General features: G+C 50.9%; 1 protein-coding gene across 1 annotated transcript in view; it reads right to left on the minus strand.

Moving 5' to 3' along the window:
- gmds (GDP-mannose 4,6-dehydratase) overlaps positions 1–21249 on the minus strand; it is a 283922-nt gene that overhangs the window by 239891 nt on the left and 22782 nt on the right. The window contains 3 exon segments of the mRNA XM_061239608.1: positions 1141–1164; positions 1996–2083; positions 8833–8877. Coding sequence (XP_061095592.1) covers positions 1141–1164; positions 1996–2083; positions 8833–8877 — 157 coding nt within the window.

Consider the following 21249-nt stretch of genomic DNA (forward strand, 5'->3'; position numbering starts at 1 on the left):
TTGAGCCAAATAAATGACTATCGGGTCTGACAACACTGTTGCCATCATCTCAACACTCAGCAGAATACGCCAGAGTCTATATCTTTTGACACCTTTTGATAAAAACACAGTTTGAATCAAACCGCTTGGCACCATCTTGCTTATCTGAAACTGCATCCCATTTCAGGGTTTTTCCTGCATCGAGGAATATTTGGCGGGTGAAATTATTATTTATCTGGCAGCACAATGGAGCACACAGATGACAGGAAAAGAGCAAAGAGAGGGAGAAAGAGGGGGAGGGAGAGAGAAAGGGAGAGAGGGAGTTTGACTAATAATGATACATTATAGACTAAATGTCATTCACCCATTCATACACACACTCACACACCAACGGCGATTGGCTGCCATGCAAGGCGCCGACCAGCTCGTCAGGAGCATTTGGGGGTTAGGTGTCTTGCTCAGGGACACTTCGACACAGCCCGGGCGGGGGAATCGAACCGGCAACCCTCCGACTGCCAGACGACTGCTCTTACTGCCTGAGCCATGTCACCCCTGTGTGTGTGTGTGTGTGTGTGTGTGTGTGTGTGTGTGTGTGTGTGTGTGTGTGTGTGTGTGTGTGTGTGTGTGTGTGTGTGTGTGTTTGTGTGTGTGTGTGTGTGTGTTTGTATGTGTGTGTGTGTGTGTGTGTGTTTGTTTGTGTGTGTGTGTTTGTATGTGTGTGTGTGTGTGGGGGGGGGTCACTCATGTTTCTTTTTTCCCCCTTTGTTAGGTGTGGGGGTTTGTTGTTTATCATTTACGTATGTCAATGCTTTTGCAACACAAATTTACTTTTCATGCAAATAAAGCACATTTGAATTTGAATTTGAGCAAGAGAAATCAAGAGAGAGAGAGGGAGAGATAATGTCAGCGAGGCAGCAAATTCATGGGCTCTGTGGCTGCATTAACCCAGGCCCAGTGACAGGGACCAGAGACTCTTCTCCACACCAGGAAAAACCCTGCCTTTCATTCTGATAACAAGTCAAATCAACAACCAGAAAAACAGAGAATCAACAGGAAAAAAAACCCCAAACTCGGCGAGAAAAATCTAAGAGTTATATTTGATTTTTGATTCCGTTTAAAAAGGTGACTGGCTAGTGCAGCAGGACAAAAAACGAAACTTACAGCCACGGTTGGTTTCTTCACTTCCTGCAGACACAGTAAATGTTAGTTTGCTGGCGTTGAGCTCCCAAAGCGAGCCAATGTCCCACCGTGATTCACAGTTATCGTGTCTCATTACAGGGGTGCACAACACCGGTCACTCCTGCACTACACAGCGGTAACACCTTCAGGATACACTTGCAGTTTAGCATAGGCAGGAATGAGCCTTTGGCTTCAGCCAATTCCTTTTTCGGTCACTGATTGTGTGAACTTTGTGTGAAATGGACTGGTGTAAACATGCATGTTGATGTTGTGTCTGTCGTATATTCACACAATTTGTTCAGTTTGTTCCTTATAAAGTGTGACCGAAACAAACCATTTATTCATTCAGTTTGCGGCTGTAACTGGCTCTTATGCAAATGTCAGATCACAATATGACTGAGGGAATTAAATAATTACGAGCAGAAGCTAGCCCAAAATCCTGAAAGGGAGCGGCCCTGGTTGTGCACCCTGCCTTATAAGGAGCCACGCACCTTGAACTGCCTTTATTGTCATTGTAAATTCATACATCAAAATTATTATTGCCACTCTGTGGTGCAATTTAGAAATAATAATGAATAAAAATAATAATAATAAAATAGGACATTGAATAAAACATAGAACATAAAATAAATGCAGCAGATAAAAAAGGAATATTATAAAAAAGGAATATTGTATACAAATGTAATAAATAATCTGTATAAAACTAGAGAGCAAAGAGCCACTGCACTTGCACACGCCGCCATCTTGATCATATGAAAAAATACCACGCTCCAAAATGGAGGCCTGTGCCCTGGATGATCGCACTCCTAAAACAGTGCTGGCGTGGGTGGGACTCACTTCCTTCGGTGTGGGTCTGGGGGTTTTTGTAGAGGTGCTCAATCCTGCCCGTGTTGAAGGAGCTGGATCTCCGCACGATGCCATGGACCTGCACACAGACACAGACACAGACACACACGCACACAAGACACAATGTACCTTATTTACTTTTTGTTTTTAATTTCACTTCCATGTAAAGCAGGGATCATATTTTTCTTGGATCGTTAACTGAAAAAGGGGCAAGGGGTGTGAATGGCTGGCCAGACTGTCTTCACACCTGACTCCCAGGTAAAGGGAGGGTTGAAAAACCAGCAGTTCTCAGCCCTCCTGGACCTAAAAACACTAGATTATCATTATTACTACTATTGCAATAACACCGTTATAACATGGTTATTACTACCTAATCTAGCAGTGAATTACGTTGGCTGATGCACAGAACTCCCTCAGGAAGTAAATGGTAAAATGGTAAATGGCAGGTATTTATATAGCGCCTTTATCCAAAGCGCTGTACAATTGACGCTTCTCCATTCACCCATTCATACACACACTCACACACCGACGGCGATTGGCTGCCATGCAAGGCACCGACCAGCTCGTCAGGAGCATTTGGGGGTTAGGTGTCTTGCTCAGGGACACTTCGACACAGCCCAGGCGGGGGATCGAACCGGCAACCCTCCGACTGCCAGACGACTGCTCTTACTGAGCCACGTCGCCCCCTACGTGAATGTGCAGGGCTATGAATCATCGAGTTTTTCGGAATGGGTTCTCAAAATTCCACGTCTTGAACCGCATTGCTTTAAATTAGCATTCGTGATTCATAACATCAGCATTAGGACGTTGAGTTAATACTTAAAGGGTTAATACTGAAATAGTGAATCCACCTGGAGGAGACAGCTGGTGCAGTGGACTGGCCGAACGCCCCGCGCACTTGGGAGGTAGAGAGGAGGGGAGAGAGAGCGGCTCAACTGGCAACCAGCAGGGAATTTTTCATTATTGCTTTGGCAAAAGTCAGGCCGAACCATCTCGGGGCGGCTAATATTAATATGCTAAACCGTGGAAGGGTGGAGATCCAGCCGTTCTGACCGCAACAGCACAATATTGCATTTTGTGCGCACTCATAACACAGACACGTGGCCGGCTAACCGCCAGGAAAAAAAAAAGAAAGAAGAAGAGAAGGAGCGAAAATCAATCACTGTCAGAACCTGTGTGCTCCCTGCGGTCGGAGAGAGCAGTCCACAAATCAAAGCGCTCGACTCATTATACCGTCTGCAGCACACGGATTTCTGCGGCGGTGGAAAAATTCTATGTTCTTTTATATATTCGCTCGAAACGTGGAATAAGTGGCCAACCCTGGCTGAAAAAGCTTGCATGCTGTTCTGGTCCGTACGTAATGAGATGCGTCTACAGGCTGCCAGACCCGTCTGGCCAGGGCTGAATACCGGACGGGCCAGAGAGGGATGTGTGCTGCTTTCTTCACCACTGCACCGATCTACAATTATTATATTATTATCACCTCACCTAACTCTTGGGGTCTGACTCCGTGGCTGATTTTTAGGTGAAGACGCGAAAGCTGCATATTCAGGAGGGGTTTAGCTACACAATCCCTGGGGTTATATGCCTAGCCTCCATGGGGGAACCCTTTTTAGTTTTAGTATGGAACCGTCTATGGTAGGTGTGAAAAGTACGAAAGCTCCCAGAACCGTTCTGCGTGACGCAGAGCCCTTGAACAAGACAAGGTCCCTCTATGCAGACACAGAGGAGCCCTTTGTAACGGTTTCTTCTGAGACGACGCTGATTTTATTTTAATGGTAGTATTCCTGCCGTGGTGTGGTGTGGCTACGGGACGGGCTGATGGGACCGGTCGGGGCCCTGCGTGAGAGATGTGTCATGCTGTCCGTGGCCGGTGACTCAGGCCTGGGCATCGTCCTCTCCCACGCAGGAGATGAGTCCAACTGCCGGGGCTTCGCCTCCCGCCGTAACGGCCGCCTCCCAGCTCCACACAAAGGCCGGCCTGTCCTCTCAAACTCCCGCCCTCTCCCACTGCACATGCATTTATTAGCTGTAGGGGCTTTCTGTGTGTGGGTGTTATTGTGTGTGAGTGTGTGTGAGTGTTTGTGTGTGTGATTGTGAGAGTGTGTGTGTGTGTGCGTGACTGTGAGAGTGTGCGTGTGTGAGTGTTTGTGTGTGTGATTGTGAGAGTGTGTGTGTGTGTGTGCGTGATCGTGAGAGTGTGTGTGGGTGAGTGTGTGTGTGTGCGCGCGATTGTGAGAGTGTGTGTGGGTGAGTGTGTGTGTGTGTGTGTGTGTGCGCGTGTATATGAGAGTGTGTGTGTGTGCGTGTGAATGTGTGAGTGAGCGTGTATATGAGAGTGTGTGTGCGTGCGTGTGAATGTGTGAGTGAGCGTGTATATGAGTGTGTGTGTGTGTGTGAATGTGTGAGTGAGCGTGTATATGAGTGTGTGTGTGTGTGTGTGTGCGTGTGAATGCGAGTCTGAGCGTGTATATGAAAGTGAGTATGTGTGCGTGTGTGTGTGATTGTGAGTCTGAGCGTGTGTGTGTGTGTGTGTGTGTGCGTGTGAATGTGAGTCTGAGCTTGTGTATGAGAGTGTGTGTGTGTGTGTGTGTGTGTGTGTGTGTGAATGTGAGTCTGAGCGTGTGTATGAGAGTGTATGAGAGTGTGTGTGCGTGCGCGTGTGCGTGAGCCCTTTGACTTAATTTGCTTGGCCTGTGTCAATCACTGGCATACAGCCACAGACAGCAGAGAGGGCATCACAATAGTGACGATGAAGAGAGAAAGAGAGGAACGTGTGAAGGACCTCTCACTTGCTGACTAAATAAAGACACGCAATTATCCACCGCGAATCGTGCCAATGCCAGCGATAAAGACATCATCATCAAAGAGACGATCTGATCATCTGCGAGAGGGCTGGGTGGGGACTGAGCGAGGTCACCGGACTCATCCCAGCAGCGGGGGCCGGGGGCCGGAGTGCGTGCGGGGGCCCCAGGGGCCACAGGAAGCCGTGCGTGGAGGAGATAACGGCGGGAGCGCGTTGGGCAGGCGCTCCAGAGGGCACCGTGCCCTGCCCTGCCTTCCTCTACTCACTCAGCGTCCTGCCCACCCGCCTGCCGGAGCTCAGAGCCGCGAAAGCCGCCACCAGAGACGCCCAGCCGCAGAGACCCTCAGGGCCCCCCACCCGGTTCAAGAACCGGAGACCGCTTCCACTCACTGGTCATCTATGGGAGCTGCTCAATACGATGTGCGCACTGGGTACCTCAATGGGAAGGACTAGGACAGGGGTGGCCAACCTGGTCCTGGTGAGCCGCAGGGACTGCTGGTTTTTGTTGTTTCCCAGCACTAATCGATCCATTAAAGCAGTCCATTGCACAGTTAACTCGGCTCACCTGCTTTCTTGGGGCTAAAGTGTTTTTTGTTGTTCAGGTGAAAAGAAAAACCAGCAGACCCTGCGGCTGCCCAGGACCAGGGTCGGTCACCTCTGGACTAGGAGAATGAACTGCAGGCCGACTGAGGTGCAGAGCCTCCGGTGACCATGGGAGTTTGTGAGATTCGGGGGGGGGGGAATGTCAATCCCTGGTTCCCCTGGTGTTATCACAGGGAGACCCTACTTCACAGGTGCTCCCCCCCTCCCCCCCCCAGACCCCGCATCAGACCGCCCCCCCACACAGCCCAAGCGCTTCAGCCACCTGCAGGAAACAAAACCACTCACAGCTACAAAAAAAACAGGTGGAGGAGCAAAGTAAGAGGGAAAAAATTGCAATGAAATGCAAAAAAATCTATATATACATATATATCTATTTTTTTTTTTTTTTTACTACAATGGTGAGTGAGGACTGAGGTGGTGAGCACTGGGAGAGTGAGGGGGCGCTGACGGGCGCTGTCACCCGGCAGCTCAGCTCCTTTTGGGCTCAGACGTCACGGAAACGAGCAAAACCACAGAGGTGGCGGTGGGTGTTGAGATGAAAGGGAACGCTCGGCAACGGTCCCCGCCCGGCGGTCCAATCCCAGCGCTGCAATCGCTGCCGAAAGGCCGACAGGTGGGAGGCTGGCTCCAGCCCTGTGAGGGGCCGCCAACGCGCTCCAACCGCCGCCCGACGGAAAGGCCCAGAAGGGGCGGATTAGCAGGCTCCCTTTGAAAGGCGATGATGCTGTCAGCGTCTCGCGCTGCAAAGTGATCCGGCTCAACCCTGACAGACGGCAACAACGCGGGAATAACAAAGGGGATGAGGGGAGTTCATCCGAATCTACACACCTCTTATTTCCCCTTCGGAGAGGAAAAGGTCAAAACAGTTTGTGGGTCAGTAGACCTGCTGGTGGGGCCACTGTTGTTACAGAAATGGCGCAAAAATCCTTCAGCAGGTTCAGCGACAAGAGAGGGTGATGGAAGTCCCTGCTTTGAAATGAAATAGCCTACATTTACACGGCCAGAGAGAACAGAACTGCAGTGAAGGGATTTGTCCCAGTAAGGCTTGAACAGTTACCAGACTCAGGTGACATGTTCCACTGGCATAGGCACCTGCAGCCTTCAGTACCGTACAATAACAATACATAATCCTTTTGGATTGAAATGCTTTTCTGTGGTCAATTGATCTTGCCTGGTGCAATTGAGCCAATCAAGAAATCTAGAAGGTGTACTTTTGCACTTTTTCCTGAGTATTTAATCGGTTCCAATACACAAGACAAGCACAACAAAGTGTCCAAAAATATTTGAAAGTATTTCCAAAACGATTGTGTACTTGACCCAGGTCTGCTTGGAGGTCGAAAAGAACATTATGGCTTTCGAATTGAAATGAACTGTATTCCAACTGCACTGAATTGCCTTTCGCCTCAAACTTGAACTGAACCGCCTTGGACGTAAGTGAATAAAGTGGGGAATTGAAGTGAATTGGACTGAACCGTACTGTACGTAAGCGCATTGAATTTCAGTGTGGGAATTCGGGGCCTGTGTCCCGCCCGATCCCCTCCAGCATCGCCCCCCCTGCTCCTCCGCATCCTGACTGCGTGGTCACAGTGATCAGGGGAGAGCACACAGAGCTGCGCGGGTGGGTGGGCCGGCACACACACACACACACAGACACACACACACACACTCTCTCTCTCACACACACACACACACACACACACACACACACACACTCTCACTCACACACACACACACACACATACACACATACACACACACATACACACACACACTCTCACACACGCACTCACGCACTCACACACTCACACACACTCTCACTCACACACACACACTCTCACACACACACACTCACACACTCACACACTCACACACTCACACACTCACACACACACACACACACACACTCCGGAGGGGCCCCCGCTCACAGGAAGAGCTGCGCGGGCCGGGAGAGAGAGAGGGAGGGGGGGAGAGAGAGAGAGAGGAAAAGAAGGGAAGAGGGAGAGAGAGAGGGAAGAAGGGAAGAGGGAGGTAGAGAGAGGTAGATGGAGAGAGGAGCGTGGGGATGAGGGTAAGAGAGGGGAAAAGAAGGGAAGAGGGAGAGGGAGGAGAAAGGAGAGGGATGAGATAGAGAGAGAGGGGAAGAGAGAAAGAGAGAGGGAGGGGGATAGATTGTACTTTATTGTACGTTGCTCTGGATAAGAGAGTCTGCTAAGTGCCTGTAATGTAATGAGTGAGAGAGAGAGAGGATGAGAGAGAGAGAGAGAGAGAGAGGATGAGGGAGAGCAAGAGCGAGAGAGAGAGCGAGAGAGCGGGAGGGAGAGAGAGGGAGGGAGAGAGGGGGGGGGAGGAAAGGGAAAACCATGCTGCTGTTTCCAGACAGGAAGGATTCATTAGTCTGTTTGTGCATCTTGAGCGTTAACCCTACAATTACAGTCTTACCGCTGGGACAGTCCAGGGTGTGTATGTGCATCTGTGGGTATGTATGTGTGCATGTCTGTGGAGTGGGGGATACACACATCCGTTATGATTGCTTGGCCACAGTCTCTCTTTCCATTTCTTTTGTGGTTTTCCCGACCATTTGCATCACTGATGCACGAACACCGAGAGGCCAACAACTTGCTTTCATCACCCGTTGTATTGGGTGTGTGTGCGTTTGTAGTCTGTGTGTGTGTGTGTGTGTGTGTCTGCGTGTGAGATATTGGTCTTGGTCAATTATAATTCCACTGCCAATGAAACCGTATATTAACAGGGGTCATGGTGACATTCTGTTGCCCCAGCACCTGAACCGTAACCGCTCCTGGCTGACTAATCCTGGTGAGTAACCGGCAGAGAGAGGAGAAAGGAAGTCTCTGAGTCTGTCGTGAGACGCTGTGGGTTAACTCCACTGACCACTGGCCAACCCAACACTAGCTCCATCATTTGGGTTTGGGTTGGGAAATTCCACAGTGAAGCAAGCGTGTGTGTGTGTGTGACTGTGTGTGTCTGTGTCAGTGTGTGTGTGAGTGTGTGAGTGTGTTGGTGAGTGCGTGTGTGTGTCTGTGTGCGTGTATATATATATGTATATGTGTGTGTGTGTGTGTGTGTGTGTGTGAGTGTGTGAGTGTGTTGGTGAGTGCGTGTTTGTCTGTGTGTCAGTGTGTGTGTGTGTGTGCGTGTGTGTGTGTGTGTGTGTGTGCGTAAGTTTGTGCGGTTTTGTGAAGTAAATGTGTGTGTGGTTGTGTGTAGTTGAACGTGTGTAAAATCAATAAGGGGGAGAAGCCAAGCGTTGGACCCCAGAGGTGTGGTGGCGAAGGCAGGGGCCATCGGGAGACCGGCGGGGCTCTTCTCCGGAGACCCAGATTACACGGCCGCGCTTCCCTGGAAAAACAGCCCCCACCCCCCCCTCACACCGGCCTGTCGGCCTGTGCGCTCTCACTCACCTCGTAACCCTTCTCCAACAGGAACTCTGCCAAGTACGAGCCATCCTGGAACCACAAAACACACACCAGCCGGGGGTAAACACACTGCCATCGCACCCCCCGCCCGGATACCCGGGGCCAACAGTCACCCTGCTACTGAACACCTACTGTTTTTTACCCTGAACACCTACTGTTTTTTTACCCTGAACACCTACTGTTTTTACCCTGAACACCTAACTGTTTGTTTTTTTTCCTGAAAACCGACAGTTTGTACCCTGAACACCAACTGTTTTTACCCTGAACACCTACTGTTTTTTACCCTGAACACCTACAGTTTTTTTTTCCCTGAAAACTGACTGTTTGTACCCTGGACACCTACTGTTCTTTACCCCTGAAAACTTAGTTTTTCTCCCCCCTGAATACCTACTGTTTTGAATATGATTTTTCCACTCTCAGCACACAAGAGTAACATCACTTGTATTCATTAGTTTTATTATTTACTCCATGTCCATGTAAAAGGGTGTTGATGCTCATAAGAACTGATTCTTTGTGAGTTGTAACCTTATCCGAACCGTTCTGCAGTTGTTCTAATGACCTTCGGTATGCACTTGTCACTTCAGATAAAAGTGCCTCCTAAATAAAATGTAACGTAATATAATGTAGGAAGCAGAAGGGCCTGGATCAGTCCGCTTTAGGGGCGAAAGAGGATTATACTTTCTCTTTTTTCCAGGACGAACACTGTAGTAAAAAAACGTGCGCAGTGAAGGATATCGATTTAAACTTTATTTCAATAAAGAGCAGCTTTGCGCCGCTGCCGTGGCGACGCAGAAGCGGGGGGCCCCCTTGAATAAATCCTGCGGTCGCGCATCCAGTCTCATTTATTTTACATCACAGCCCCGTGCCTCTGAGCAAAACCACATGCTGTTTACGGGGAGAAAACACAGCTCCCCTGTGTGCGAGAGGCCACGATTGGGAGCCTCGCTCTCCATTACACAACCCCCCCCCCCCCCCCCCAAAACCACAGCCACAAACACACACCTCCCCTCGCCAAGCCCCGCCGGACACAGGAAGCCCCAAATATGGCCTCCGCGTCAGAGGAGCCAGAATCCCCCGGGCGCGAGACGCCGGTGCGGATTAGCACGGAGGACACGGCGTCCCGCATGAGTAAAGGCTTCTGATTGCGCAAGCGCCCAAATACTGGCCGCACAGTGACACCCCTCTGATCTCACCAAATCCCCCTGATCTGAGGTGTAATTAGGTGTAATTCATTTATCGGAGGTATAATTAATCGATCTCTCCATTGCTGCTGGGCTCTCTGCTGGCTTGTCCTTTGGGATTCAGGTGTGGTGACACTACAAGAGCTGACTCGGCTTCCAAAGTGAGGTTGCTGATGACAGAAGTTTAATGTCAGAAGTCATACACCATGGCAAGACTGAGCACAGCAACACGACACAAGGTAGTTATACTGCATCAGCAAGGTCTCTCCCAGGCAGAAATTTCAAGGCAGACAGTAGAAATGTTAACAGTAAATTTTTTATCGATTAACAAAATGCAAAGTGAGTGAACAGAAAAATCTAATCAGTATTCGGTGTGACCACCCTTTGCCGTCAAAACAGAATCGATTCTTTTAGGTATACTTGCACACAGTTTTTGAAGGAACTTGGCAGGTAGGTTGTTCCAAACATCTTGGAGAACTAGCCACAGTTCTTCTGTGTAGTAAGGCAGCCTCAAATGCTTCCGTCTCCTCATGTAATCCCAGACAGACTCGATGATGTTGAGATCAGGGCTCTGTGGGGGCCATACCATCACTTCCAGGACTCCTTGTTCTTCTTTACGCTGAAGATAGTTCTTAAACTAAGTTTCCTTGGCCGACCACTGCGTCTACGGTCTTCAACATTGCCCGTTTCTTTGTGCTTCTTCAACAGAGCTTGGACAGCACATCTGTCTGCCTTGAAATTTCTGCCTGGGAGAGACCTTGCTGATGCAGGATAACTACCTTGTGTCGTGTTGCTGTGCTCAATCTTGCCATGGTGTATGACTTCTGACATTAAACTGTCTTCAGCAACCTCGGATCATTGGAAGCAGTTTGGCTGTTCCTCACCCAGTTTTAACCCTCCTACACAGCTGTTTCTGTTTCAGTTAATGATTGTGTTTCAACCTACATATTAAATTGATGATCATTAGCTCCTGTTTGGTATAATTGGTTAATCACACAACTGACTATATGCCTACAAAATCCCTGACTAGTGTACCTAGAAGAATTGATGCTGGTTTGAAGGCAAAGGGTGATCACACCAAATATCGATTTGATTTTCCCATTGTTCACTCACTTTCCATTTTGTTAATTGATAAAAAATAAACTATTAACATTTCTATTTTTGACACTTGCACAAAGTCATGGATTTTGTAGGCATATAGTCAGGTGTGTGATTAACCAATTGTACCTTCCTCCACAGTCATGGCCCCGCTCAACCGTTTCAGGTGGTAAGAGAGAGCTGAAGACGACTGTCAGAGGGGCACGGTTGCGGCGGGCTGCCAGAGGCTGTGGAGGTGAGACCAGCTAGCATGGGCCTCCAACACAGCACAGGTCGCTCCTTGCCCAGAACCTCCCCTGTGACCCTCCCACGATGGGAGACCCGACCAGGAGCTAGTGCCATTCCAGAGGGCGTCGCTCTTGGGACCGATAGAACGCACAAGCCTTTGCACCACAGCGAGGTGGAGACCGGCAGAGAGACATATGCATGTGCAAACACAGACAAGAACACACACACACACACACACACACACACAAGGCACTGCAAGTTCCAACTCCCAACACCGTCCAAAGAAACAGACCGACATTTGTTTCGCTCCACAGCACACGGGTCCCTGTGAAAGGTAGGGAGGAAGAAAAGACCTCTGTTCCTCTTTAATTGCCTACAGTGTTTCAGTGGAGGACTGTCAGCAGCAGGTCGGTTGTGGGGGGGGGGGGGGGGGCTGCGAGCAGGGGGGGGGCTGCGAGCGAGGGGGGCGGGGGGGGGCTCCTGATGCAGATCATACAGCAGCGGGATTGGACCCTGTCAATAAGGTCTTGTTCTTCTCACCGGGCAGTTCCTCAGACTTTCCGACCGCACTGGAACAGTCTGCACCAGCGACGGTGTCACTCACTTCCTCTCCGGGTCTGTCGAGTGATAGGGCACGGCGTTCCAGACCCGGGTGGAGGGGGAAGGGGTGTAGGGGTGTAGGGAGGTTAATGGGGGGGGGGGGGGGGGGGGTGTTTCATATCCCTGGCATGAATCTTCAGTGCAGCCTCACCTCTCCCATTTACAGCCACGCGCTGTACGACACGGCAACGCGCTGTACGACACGGCAACGCGCTGTACGACATGGCAACGCGCTGTACGACACGGCAATGCGCTGTACGACACGGCTACGCGCTGTACGACACGGCTACGCGCTGTACGACACGGCTACGCGCTGTACGACACGGCTACGCGCTGTACGACAGGGCTACGCGCTGTACGACATGGCTACGTGCCTTATGACAGGGCTACGCGCTGTACGACAGGGCTACGCGCTGTACGACAGGGCTACTCGCCTCATGACAGGGCTACGCGCTGTACGACAGGGCTACGCGCTGTACGACTGGGCTACGCGCTGTACGACATGGCTACGCACTGTACGACATGGCTACGCACCTTATGACATGGCTACGCGCTGTACGACACGGCTACGCGCTGTACGACACGGCTATGTGCCTTATGACAGGGCTACACGCTGTACGACACGGCTACGCGCTGTACGACAGGGCTACGCGCTGTACGACACGGCTATGCGCCGTACGACAGGGCTACGCGCTGTACGACACGGCTACTCGCTGTACGACACGGCTACGCGTTGTACGACATGGCTACTCGCTGTACGACATGGCTACGCGCTGTACGACATGGCTACTCGCTGTACGACACGGCTACGCGCTGTACGACAGGGCTACGCGCTGTACGACAGGGCTACGCGCTGTACGACAGGGCTACGCGCCTCATGACAGGGCTACGCGCTGTACGACAGGGCTACGCGCCTCATGACAGGGCTACGCGCTGTACGACATGGCTACGCGCCTCATGACAGGGCCACGCGCTGTACGACAGGGCTACGCGCTGTACGACAGGGCTACGCTCTGTACGACAGGGCTACGCGCTGTACGACAGGGCTACGCGCTGTACGACATGGCTACGCGCTGTACGACAGGGCTACGCGCTGTACGACAGGGCTACGCGCCTCATGACAGGGCTACGCGCTGTACGACAGGGCTACGCGCCTCATGACAGGGCTACGCGCTGTACGACAGGGCTACGCGCTGTACGACAGGGCTACGCGCCTCATGACAGGGCTACGCGCTGTACGACAGGGCTACACGCTGTACGACATGGCTACGCGCTGTACGACAGGGCTACGCGCTGTACGACAGGGCTACGCGCCTCATGACAGGGCTACGCGCTGTACGACAGGGCTACGCGCTGTACGACAGGGCTATGCGCTGTACGACAGGGCTATGCGCTGTACGACAGGGCTACGCGCTGTACGACATGACGACGCGCTGTACGACATTATGGTTGCTAGTCTCATCATTATTGGTCCATTTTTATCGAATTTGGTGACCAGTTTCTATTCATCAGTGTTGAATCTTCACTGAGCTGAACAAGGCTCAGTCCGTCTGGACACACAGAGCGGGAAGAGGAAGGCATTTCTGGAAAATCGCCTCTGGGGTAAAGCCAGGACATGAAGCAGGGTGGGGCAGGGGGTCCTCTGAGCGTTTTGGCTGCGGGCGCGGTGGCGGTCCGTGTGCAGCGCGGGGTTAAGGTTGAAACAGGGGTCTGGCGATAGCCCTGCTAAAAGCATTAGGCCCCCCGCCCTCCCGGCATCCGCAGCGCTAACGAGACGGCCGCTGCTCTGGGATTAGGTGGCTCTCTGACCTTTGACCTACGGGAAGCCACGCGTCTCCTCCGCCAGGTCCCGCGGCCAACAGACCGGGCCAGGTCAGGCAGCAGAGGAACGGCTTTCCAAATTACCGCCCGACGGCCCAGCTAATCAAATTCAAATCACTTTCAATCCCGCAGTTCAGACACCTACGACGACACGACACGGTAGGGCTGCCAAAACAAACAAAACAGGCTATTTTTCTCTTTCTTTCTTTTCTTATTTAGTGCAGCAGTTTTACGCTGCATTATGTAATTATGAGCAGAGACGAGGCAGGCAGGTTTATGGGAACGCCGTGACTTTTTAGGTGTTCCGGCACAGGACGGAAACAACATCCAAGCTCTTCTCGGCTGGCTGAGAGGCAGTAGACAGTGCGAGTCCTCACTCAGAGAAACACACAGAAACATATGAAAAGAAGATTAAAGTGAATCAAGAGGATTTGTAAAAAAATAAATAAAATAAAAAACATAATAATAAATACATTTAAAAGAAATCTAACCTTAAGCCCACGTTTTTGCCCAATCATTGCAACGACATTACTTCACCGTCTGATCACTGACAACACATCAAGTTGAAAAATAAATACTTAAACACAGCGCCATTTCACACATTTATTGGCCGAAAATAATGAAATCTGTGGCGAGGGGGTGAGATTTGGGAGTGGGAACGCTTGAGTGTTACCCCTGCAGCTCAGAGCACAGGGCCGGCTGGCTGGGCACTGCCCTGGCCCCTGCACTGCTACCGCTCAGATGTAAGCTTTTCTGACACCCAGCCTGTGTCAGAAACTTTCCATGCAAAATGACACACACACACACACACACACACAAGAGCATACACATACACTAGACAGGAAATGTGAGTCTTACTTAACAGTCTCTCCTAGATTGTGAGGACACACGCACAGACATACCTTTTCCAAAACAAAAGTTATTTTCAGCCACCTTTGCACCCACCCGTAATTATCCAATAAACTCACACCTCACAAATGGTGCCACACCAATCCCAGAAGCCCCTGCTCTTTTCTCTCTACATTTCCGTGAGGGCAAACAAGGGCACGGGCTGAGGGCCAAGACAGACCACATCTAGAGTCCCCAAAAACAAGCCAGAAACACCACCTTCCACACCCTCTATTAACACCAACACCAGGGACCAGGTCAGTCAGGTTCTATGGTAAAATTCATATTAATTAAGAGTTTTACATTACTAGGAGTTGCAAATATTTTAAGGGTGAAATATTGAGTTACGGGTGGCAGCGGAACCAGGAGGTCCCAGAGCAGACCCCACCCCCAACCGCGCCAAGGGGTGGGAGCATTTAAACAGGGAGGCATTCGCTGTGGGACGGGCACTGAACCGTGCTACAGCGCCCTCCCCCAAAGGCTGCTGGGTAACTGCAGCAGTGCGGATATAACCATCACCTCCCTCCCGGCCTCTGCCTCCCCCTCATAAGACAAGTGGCCCCTGGAACACACTCGCATGATCTGGCCCCTCCCACTCTTTCCCTGGAAAACTGTGACCGATTCCCTGTGGAAAGTCCCCTCCGTTGGTCCAGGGCTTCAGCGCAAAGGGGCCATTATTAAAGGCCTTTTTATTTGACACAGCCATGTCCTGTTTAAATGCTGCTTTGTTCATACCTTAAAGTGCTTTTAACCCTTGTGTAGTCTTCACATTCTGTATACTCCCCTTGTCCTAAGGGTAAAAAATGACCCGCCCTTCACTAAAATAACGCAGCTTAATTGAATTTTAAACCCCAAATCTATTTTGCACTAAGAAACAACCTGTCACACACCACAAACTTTGTCATCAAATTTCAAGTTGAGAATTTCTTTATTTTATTTTTTTAAGGTTCTCTGCTGCTAAACATAGTGGCGGGTCATTTCTGACCCTGAACTCAACACAGGGGTTAACTAGTTCCCTCCTGATAGGCGAGAAAAGCTGGTGCACAGTATCTCTCAGTACCCGTGTCCAAGTGGAACAGCAGGCCAGAGAGCTCTAGGGCAGAGATCAGCAACTCACGGTCCTCCAGGGCCGAGAACTGCTGCTTTTCCACCCTCCCTTTACCCGGGAGAAAGATGTGAACACAGTTTGGCCAATCAGTAGCATCAATTACCTGGGAGCAAAGAAAACCAGGGCCAGAGTTGATCATCCCTGCTCAAGGAACTTCCCCACAGCCCAGCCTGGAGCCCAAGGGTCATCAAATCTGCCCCCCCAAATCCTAATCCAGCCCTGGGAATTAACTGAACATTTTGTGCTACGGATTGTCCAGACTACCCTGACTCCAGACTCCCCGGTAAAGTGAGGCCGGAGGACCCAGGAGGACCGCGCGTTGAGCAACAGAGACTCAGCCTCTCAGCTGGGCGCCGTCTGTTCACCGGGCACCGCCAGTCTTTGTTTGGGCTGAGAAAGACCGGCCTTCTCCAACGTTTAAACAACAACTGTTTGTGGTTCCGCTCAACACGGAAAACCTCTCCTCCAGGGCTCAGCCGGCAGGGATCCAGTGTGTAAAGTTCACACTCCTCCCTCCGCATAAAATCAGCGCGCCGTCGTGTCATTAAGAAAGCCGCAGCCCAGCAGCCAGCCTTTTGATCACATTGAAGGGTATAATTAGTGTGTGCGTCTGTTTGTGACACACACACACACATACACACACACACACACACACACACACACACTCCACAGGCCACATACCAACCCTTACAGAGCAGAGCAGCAGAGAGCACATGCAGAAGCAATCGAGGCACTCGGTCTGCTCACGGTTACACTGATGAGAATCGCAGCGCGCCTGTAATCACCTCCTGCATGAACAAAGTGCATCTATTAGTCCCAGGTTCAGGCTGTGGCTAACCCCTCATAAACCCACAGGCCCTCCCTCCGTAATAAATGGGCCTAATCTGTTCACTGATGCCGTGGTCGTGGCTGGGATTTCGTTACAGGCCCCACAGGTGGGCTGCGTCTCGCATAAGCGGAGCTTCGCCTGTGTGCGCAAGTAGGTGAGAAAGCTGACGGCAGGGCCAGAGGTGGACCGGAAGTGGCCAGGCCGGGGCGGCCATCCTGTAGAACTGGACCGGCACGCAGCCGACCCAATCGGGCCCGCGCCAGAGATCGGGGGTGGGTGTGTGGGGGGGGGCCCATAAAGTCAAATGGCGGCTGATAAATGGGCCTTATCTGGGGCTGGTGGAACTGGGAAACGCTCTCTGCTTCCCCCAGATTACATTTACAGACAGGAAGAAGGTGCACAGGGAGTGCAGGAATTCCGACCAGGACAGACCTCTCTCGCTTGTTTGGCAGCTGATAAAGAGGCTGGACGGGGCGGGGTGGAGGGTAACGGAGTGACTCCAGGCTGTGGAGGGGGGAGGGGGGGGAGGGAGAAGGGGGTGAGAAAGAGAGAGAGAGCGTGAGAGAGAGGCGTGTGAGCGAGTGTGAAAGAGAGAGGGAGAGAGAGGGAGAGTGAGTGAGTGCGAGAGAGAGGGAAAGAGGGAGGGAGAGAGGGGCAGGAGTGTGCTTGTGGGGCAGGGCTGGCCAAGCACAGTCAGGGTGGATGTCGTCGTCGTCCTCCCAAAAAACGCACGGCCCGGGAGAATGTCTGTCTGGCCTCAGCCAGTTACGAGTCCCCGAGCTCCACAGCGGAAGCCCCCTGTTTCCTCACCTCCCGAAACACACCGCCTGGGGTGAGGCAAGTCGCCCCCACACCCATCCACCTCACGTCCAACCCCCGCCCCCCGCCAACACTGGCTCTCCTTATTCCTTTCCTCTTTCAAAAAAATAAAAAACTTTGTCTACACTGCAGAATGTATTAAACACAGCTGATGAAGGGGGTGAGACATTTCATATCCTCTGTCGAAAGGCTCCAATAAGAGCCTCCACCAAACACCCCAACGCACAGCCCTGGCCTTCATACCACTCGGACCAGCCTGCCAAAAAATCATTACCCTTTACGGGGATTATGAAAAATGCAGTTCAAGAAAAACATATGAAATATTTCACTTCACTGAACTGAGATCCAGCAGACTGCAGTCCATGAAGTGTATGATGAATGGCGGTGGGCAGGGTAGAGTTATTAATAACGCGTAAATGCATTTTGCGATGTTTCTACGTTTTAATAAAAACAGAAAGCTGGCTTATAACAATAGCTTCAAAAGTTTCCTGTTCTCGCCGTTTGGATACAGTGATTTATGAGGGGCACGGGGTCGGTGGAACACCCACTTGAGTGTATCGTTTCCTCAGTGAAGACCCTTGTCCTGCGCTGAAACCGCGCGGTGGCGACCGTTATTGACAGCCACTCTTCACCTGCGGTTGCCACGGAGACCATATCATGAGCAGTTTGAGCACTAGTTCAAAGAAACACAAAAGATTGCGAGGAAAATGTCAAGTGCGCATTGTGTTGTCTTTTGCAGCGGTTTCACGTTTCCATTCTACATTCTAGACGTTTTATTGCCACATCCGTTTTTTATATTTGTTGAGTCACTCTCCAGAAATGTGATTAATATATACGTTTCAAACCTGTATTCTGCCGGACCACTGTTTCGCAGACAGATACATGACAACTGTTGCTTGAAAAAGCCACATCAGTTGCGTGTTTACACACCAAAAACAATCTCTGCCATGTCTCTCAAAAACAGCATCTTCCCCTGTACCGTCTAACAAATACAAGAGTGCCGAGTTACTGAGATTTAACGAAATATTTAATTAACCTGAAGTGCACGCGCAGCAAACCGTCACTTGCGCATACACCAAGACACGCGCCTGTGGCCACTGCTCAATTTCGTGGGATTATTTTTTTTAAAGCAACTCACTTTCCTAATTTCGCAATTGCCCCAATGAAACTGCGACTTTTAAAAGTAGATAATTTGCTTGAGTAAGTTACCTGATTGTATGTGATTTCTCCGAACGTACAGGCCTGTTTCATTTCTGCATTTCAGACCGGAGACCGGAGATTCAGACGTAAAGCAAAGAGAAGGAGCAGAGCCTATTCAAATTCCTCCGCTCTCCCGAGGCCAGCCATCGCGCTGCTTTTTTAAGAATATTAAAACTGCCAGAAGGGAAATAAAGAGTTTCTCTCTACGCTAACAGTTTCACTTGCTCATTTACTTTTAATAAAAGCAAGCGATCGGGTTCGGTTTCGAGACCTCCTGCGGGATTATTGCACGCATATTTAAGGTCGTTACATGCTATTTATAATGACACGCATAAGTGCACGAGTATATATATTTTTTTCAAACGGTAAATAAAAAATACATCTGAAGTAGGTCCTTCTGCCAGCTGGGTGAAGGGCCAAGTGCTATTCCATGGGTTTCTGGCAAGAGAGGCCTACTTCTGCTGTCTGAGTAAAAACTGAAAAGGTGGTAAATACCCACTCTATTGTCTATTGAAAGATAGGCCAACAGTGTCCACCCACACGCCCAGACACTGTTTAGCAGAACCAGAGCTCCCAAGGAGTCAAAATAAGTGAACATTTGCAGCAGAGAACAAATTTCACAACCACCACTTCCATTTTCCATCTGGCTAAAGGACTTTTAATGACCTGCTTAAATGAAGTCAGTTCACTATCTCCCTCTTGCTCTCTCTCTCTCTCACACACACGCACGCACGCACGCACATACACGCACAATGGCAAACACATAAGGGACCTCTCATGAACTTGTCAGCTCCTCACAGATAAATTATAAAAAAGGGAAACACAAGCACATCAAATAAATGCCTCCAAATGAGATAACAGCCCTGCTCTAGATGTCTGAGAAGGGTCACAGGGCGTGTGTGTGTGTATGAGTGCGAGTGTTGTGTGTGCGCGCATGTGTGAGTGTGTGAGTGTGTGTGTGTGTGTGTTAGGCTGGAATGGGGGGGGGGGGCAGCTACATTCGGTTCACTTTATAAAGGGGGGGAGTATTAAAGAGTCTCACTTTACAAATCAAACAGGGCGAGAGAGAGGGGCGCGATAACGAGTGGGCAGCGGCCCAAACAAACAGTCCCCCGGTCCTTCCTCATCCACATCCTTCAGGAGGAAGCTGTGGTTCTCCTGCCCCGGTCCTCACAGCACCGGAACGCCTTTCACTAACACGGCCTCTCTATCAGGCGCAGGGGAAGGCCCGGGAGAGCGACAACTGGGAATTCTGCATCTATGCGCCATTATCTTACTTTCAGACAACTGCCAACTTTCTCTCTCTCTCTCTCTCTCTTTATCCACCCCCTCGCTGCTCCTCTCTCTCTCTCTCTCTGTCCATTTCTCTCTGCTTCTCTCCATTTCTTTGTGTTCCTCCCTCCCTCTCTCTCTCTCAGTCCCTCTCTGGGAGAACACGCACTGTACAGGCACAGAAGAAAAGGTTTAACAGTTGAAAGGATACAGTCTGCCAGAAGTATAAAGCCATGGCCTTTAGCCAAAAAGTGGTGTGCAACACAAACGGTAAAGGGTTTACATAGGGCCTTCATCCCAAGCACTGTAGAATTGAAGCTTCTCATTCACCCATTCACTCACACGCCAACTGTGCCACAAAACCAGTGGTGAACAGCGCCACTAAAGATGAGCAGTGGATGAGATCATATCTGGATGGAACCTCTGATCGAGTCGCCGGAAAACATTGGTCTTCATTTCAACCTTAATTCGGCACACCGTTCTACTAATTAGCAGCTCTAGCTGTTGAATGAGGTGTGCTTTCTTAACGATGAAGTGAAAATCTACAGGATGATGAATGAACATTTCGAGGAACAGTGTTGGGCTGTTACTCCCTGGCCTACAGAAGCACAATTCGAGGGATGTGGGGTGCAGTGAGAAGCCATGTTAAAACACGTGTGGGCTGAACATCGTTTTCACCGAACACGGCAGACGGGCGCGACGGAGCACGCGGCCGAGCCGGGGAGACGGAGCCTCGCGTCTCATTCTCACAGAGGAAGAGAGCGCATCGTCATCGCGGGCGTCAGAAGCGCAGCGAGAAGGGGCGCCGCGCTCTAAAAAACAAGCCCCTGTGCAAACAAAGAGGGCCAGTGCCACCCGCTCTCCCTCCCCGCCGGTCTCAGCGGGCCGAGGCGGGCAGGCCGCGGGTGCGCCGGCGAGATTACGGAGCCGGGCCGCGTCTCTTTCTTTTACACTTCTTTAAAAAGCTGTGCCATTCATCCGACAGTCGCCAGCGGGGTGGAGAGGTGGTGGTGGTGGTGGGGGGTTTATCTGCACTCTGCACGCCCGGGGCAAACCAGCGGGAGCTCCGCCGAGGCCGCTATCGCAGTCCAACGGGACGGGCCGGGCCAGGGGCGCAGGGTATTCGCATTCATCTGACCCCCCCCTCACCAACGGTCACGCCCTGATAAGGCTGGAGGTCAACGGGTCTCGCTATGCCAGCTGCGATGCCAGAGGACCCCAAACACACAGAACCCACCACGGTTGGCACTCACAGACACACACACACACACACACACACACACACACACTGTGTGCTGCCGAAGCCTATCCACTTAGAGGTTTGACGCCTTGTGTGTTGAGAGATGCTCTTCTGCATA

This window comes from Conger conger, chromosome 4 (assembly GCF_963514075.1).
Source record: "Conger conger chromosome 4, fConCon1.1, whole genome shotgun sequence".
Taxonomy (NCBI): domain Eukaryota; kingdom Metazoa; phylum Chordata; class Actinopteri; order Anguilliformes; family Congridae; genus Conger; species Conger conger.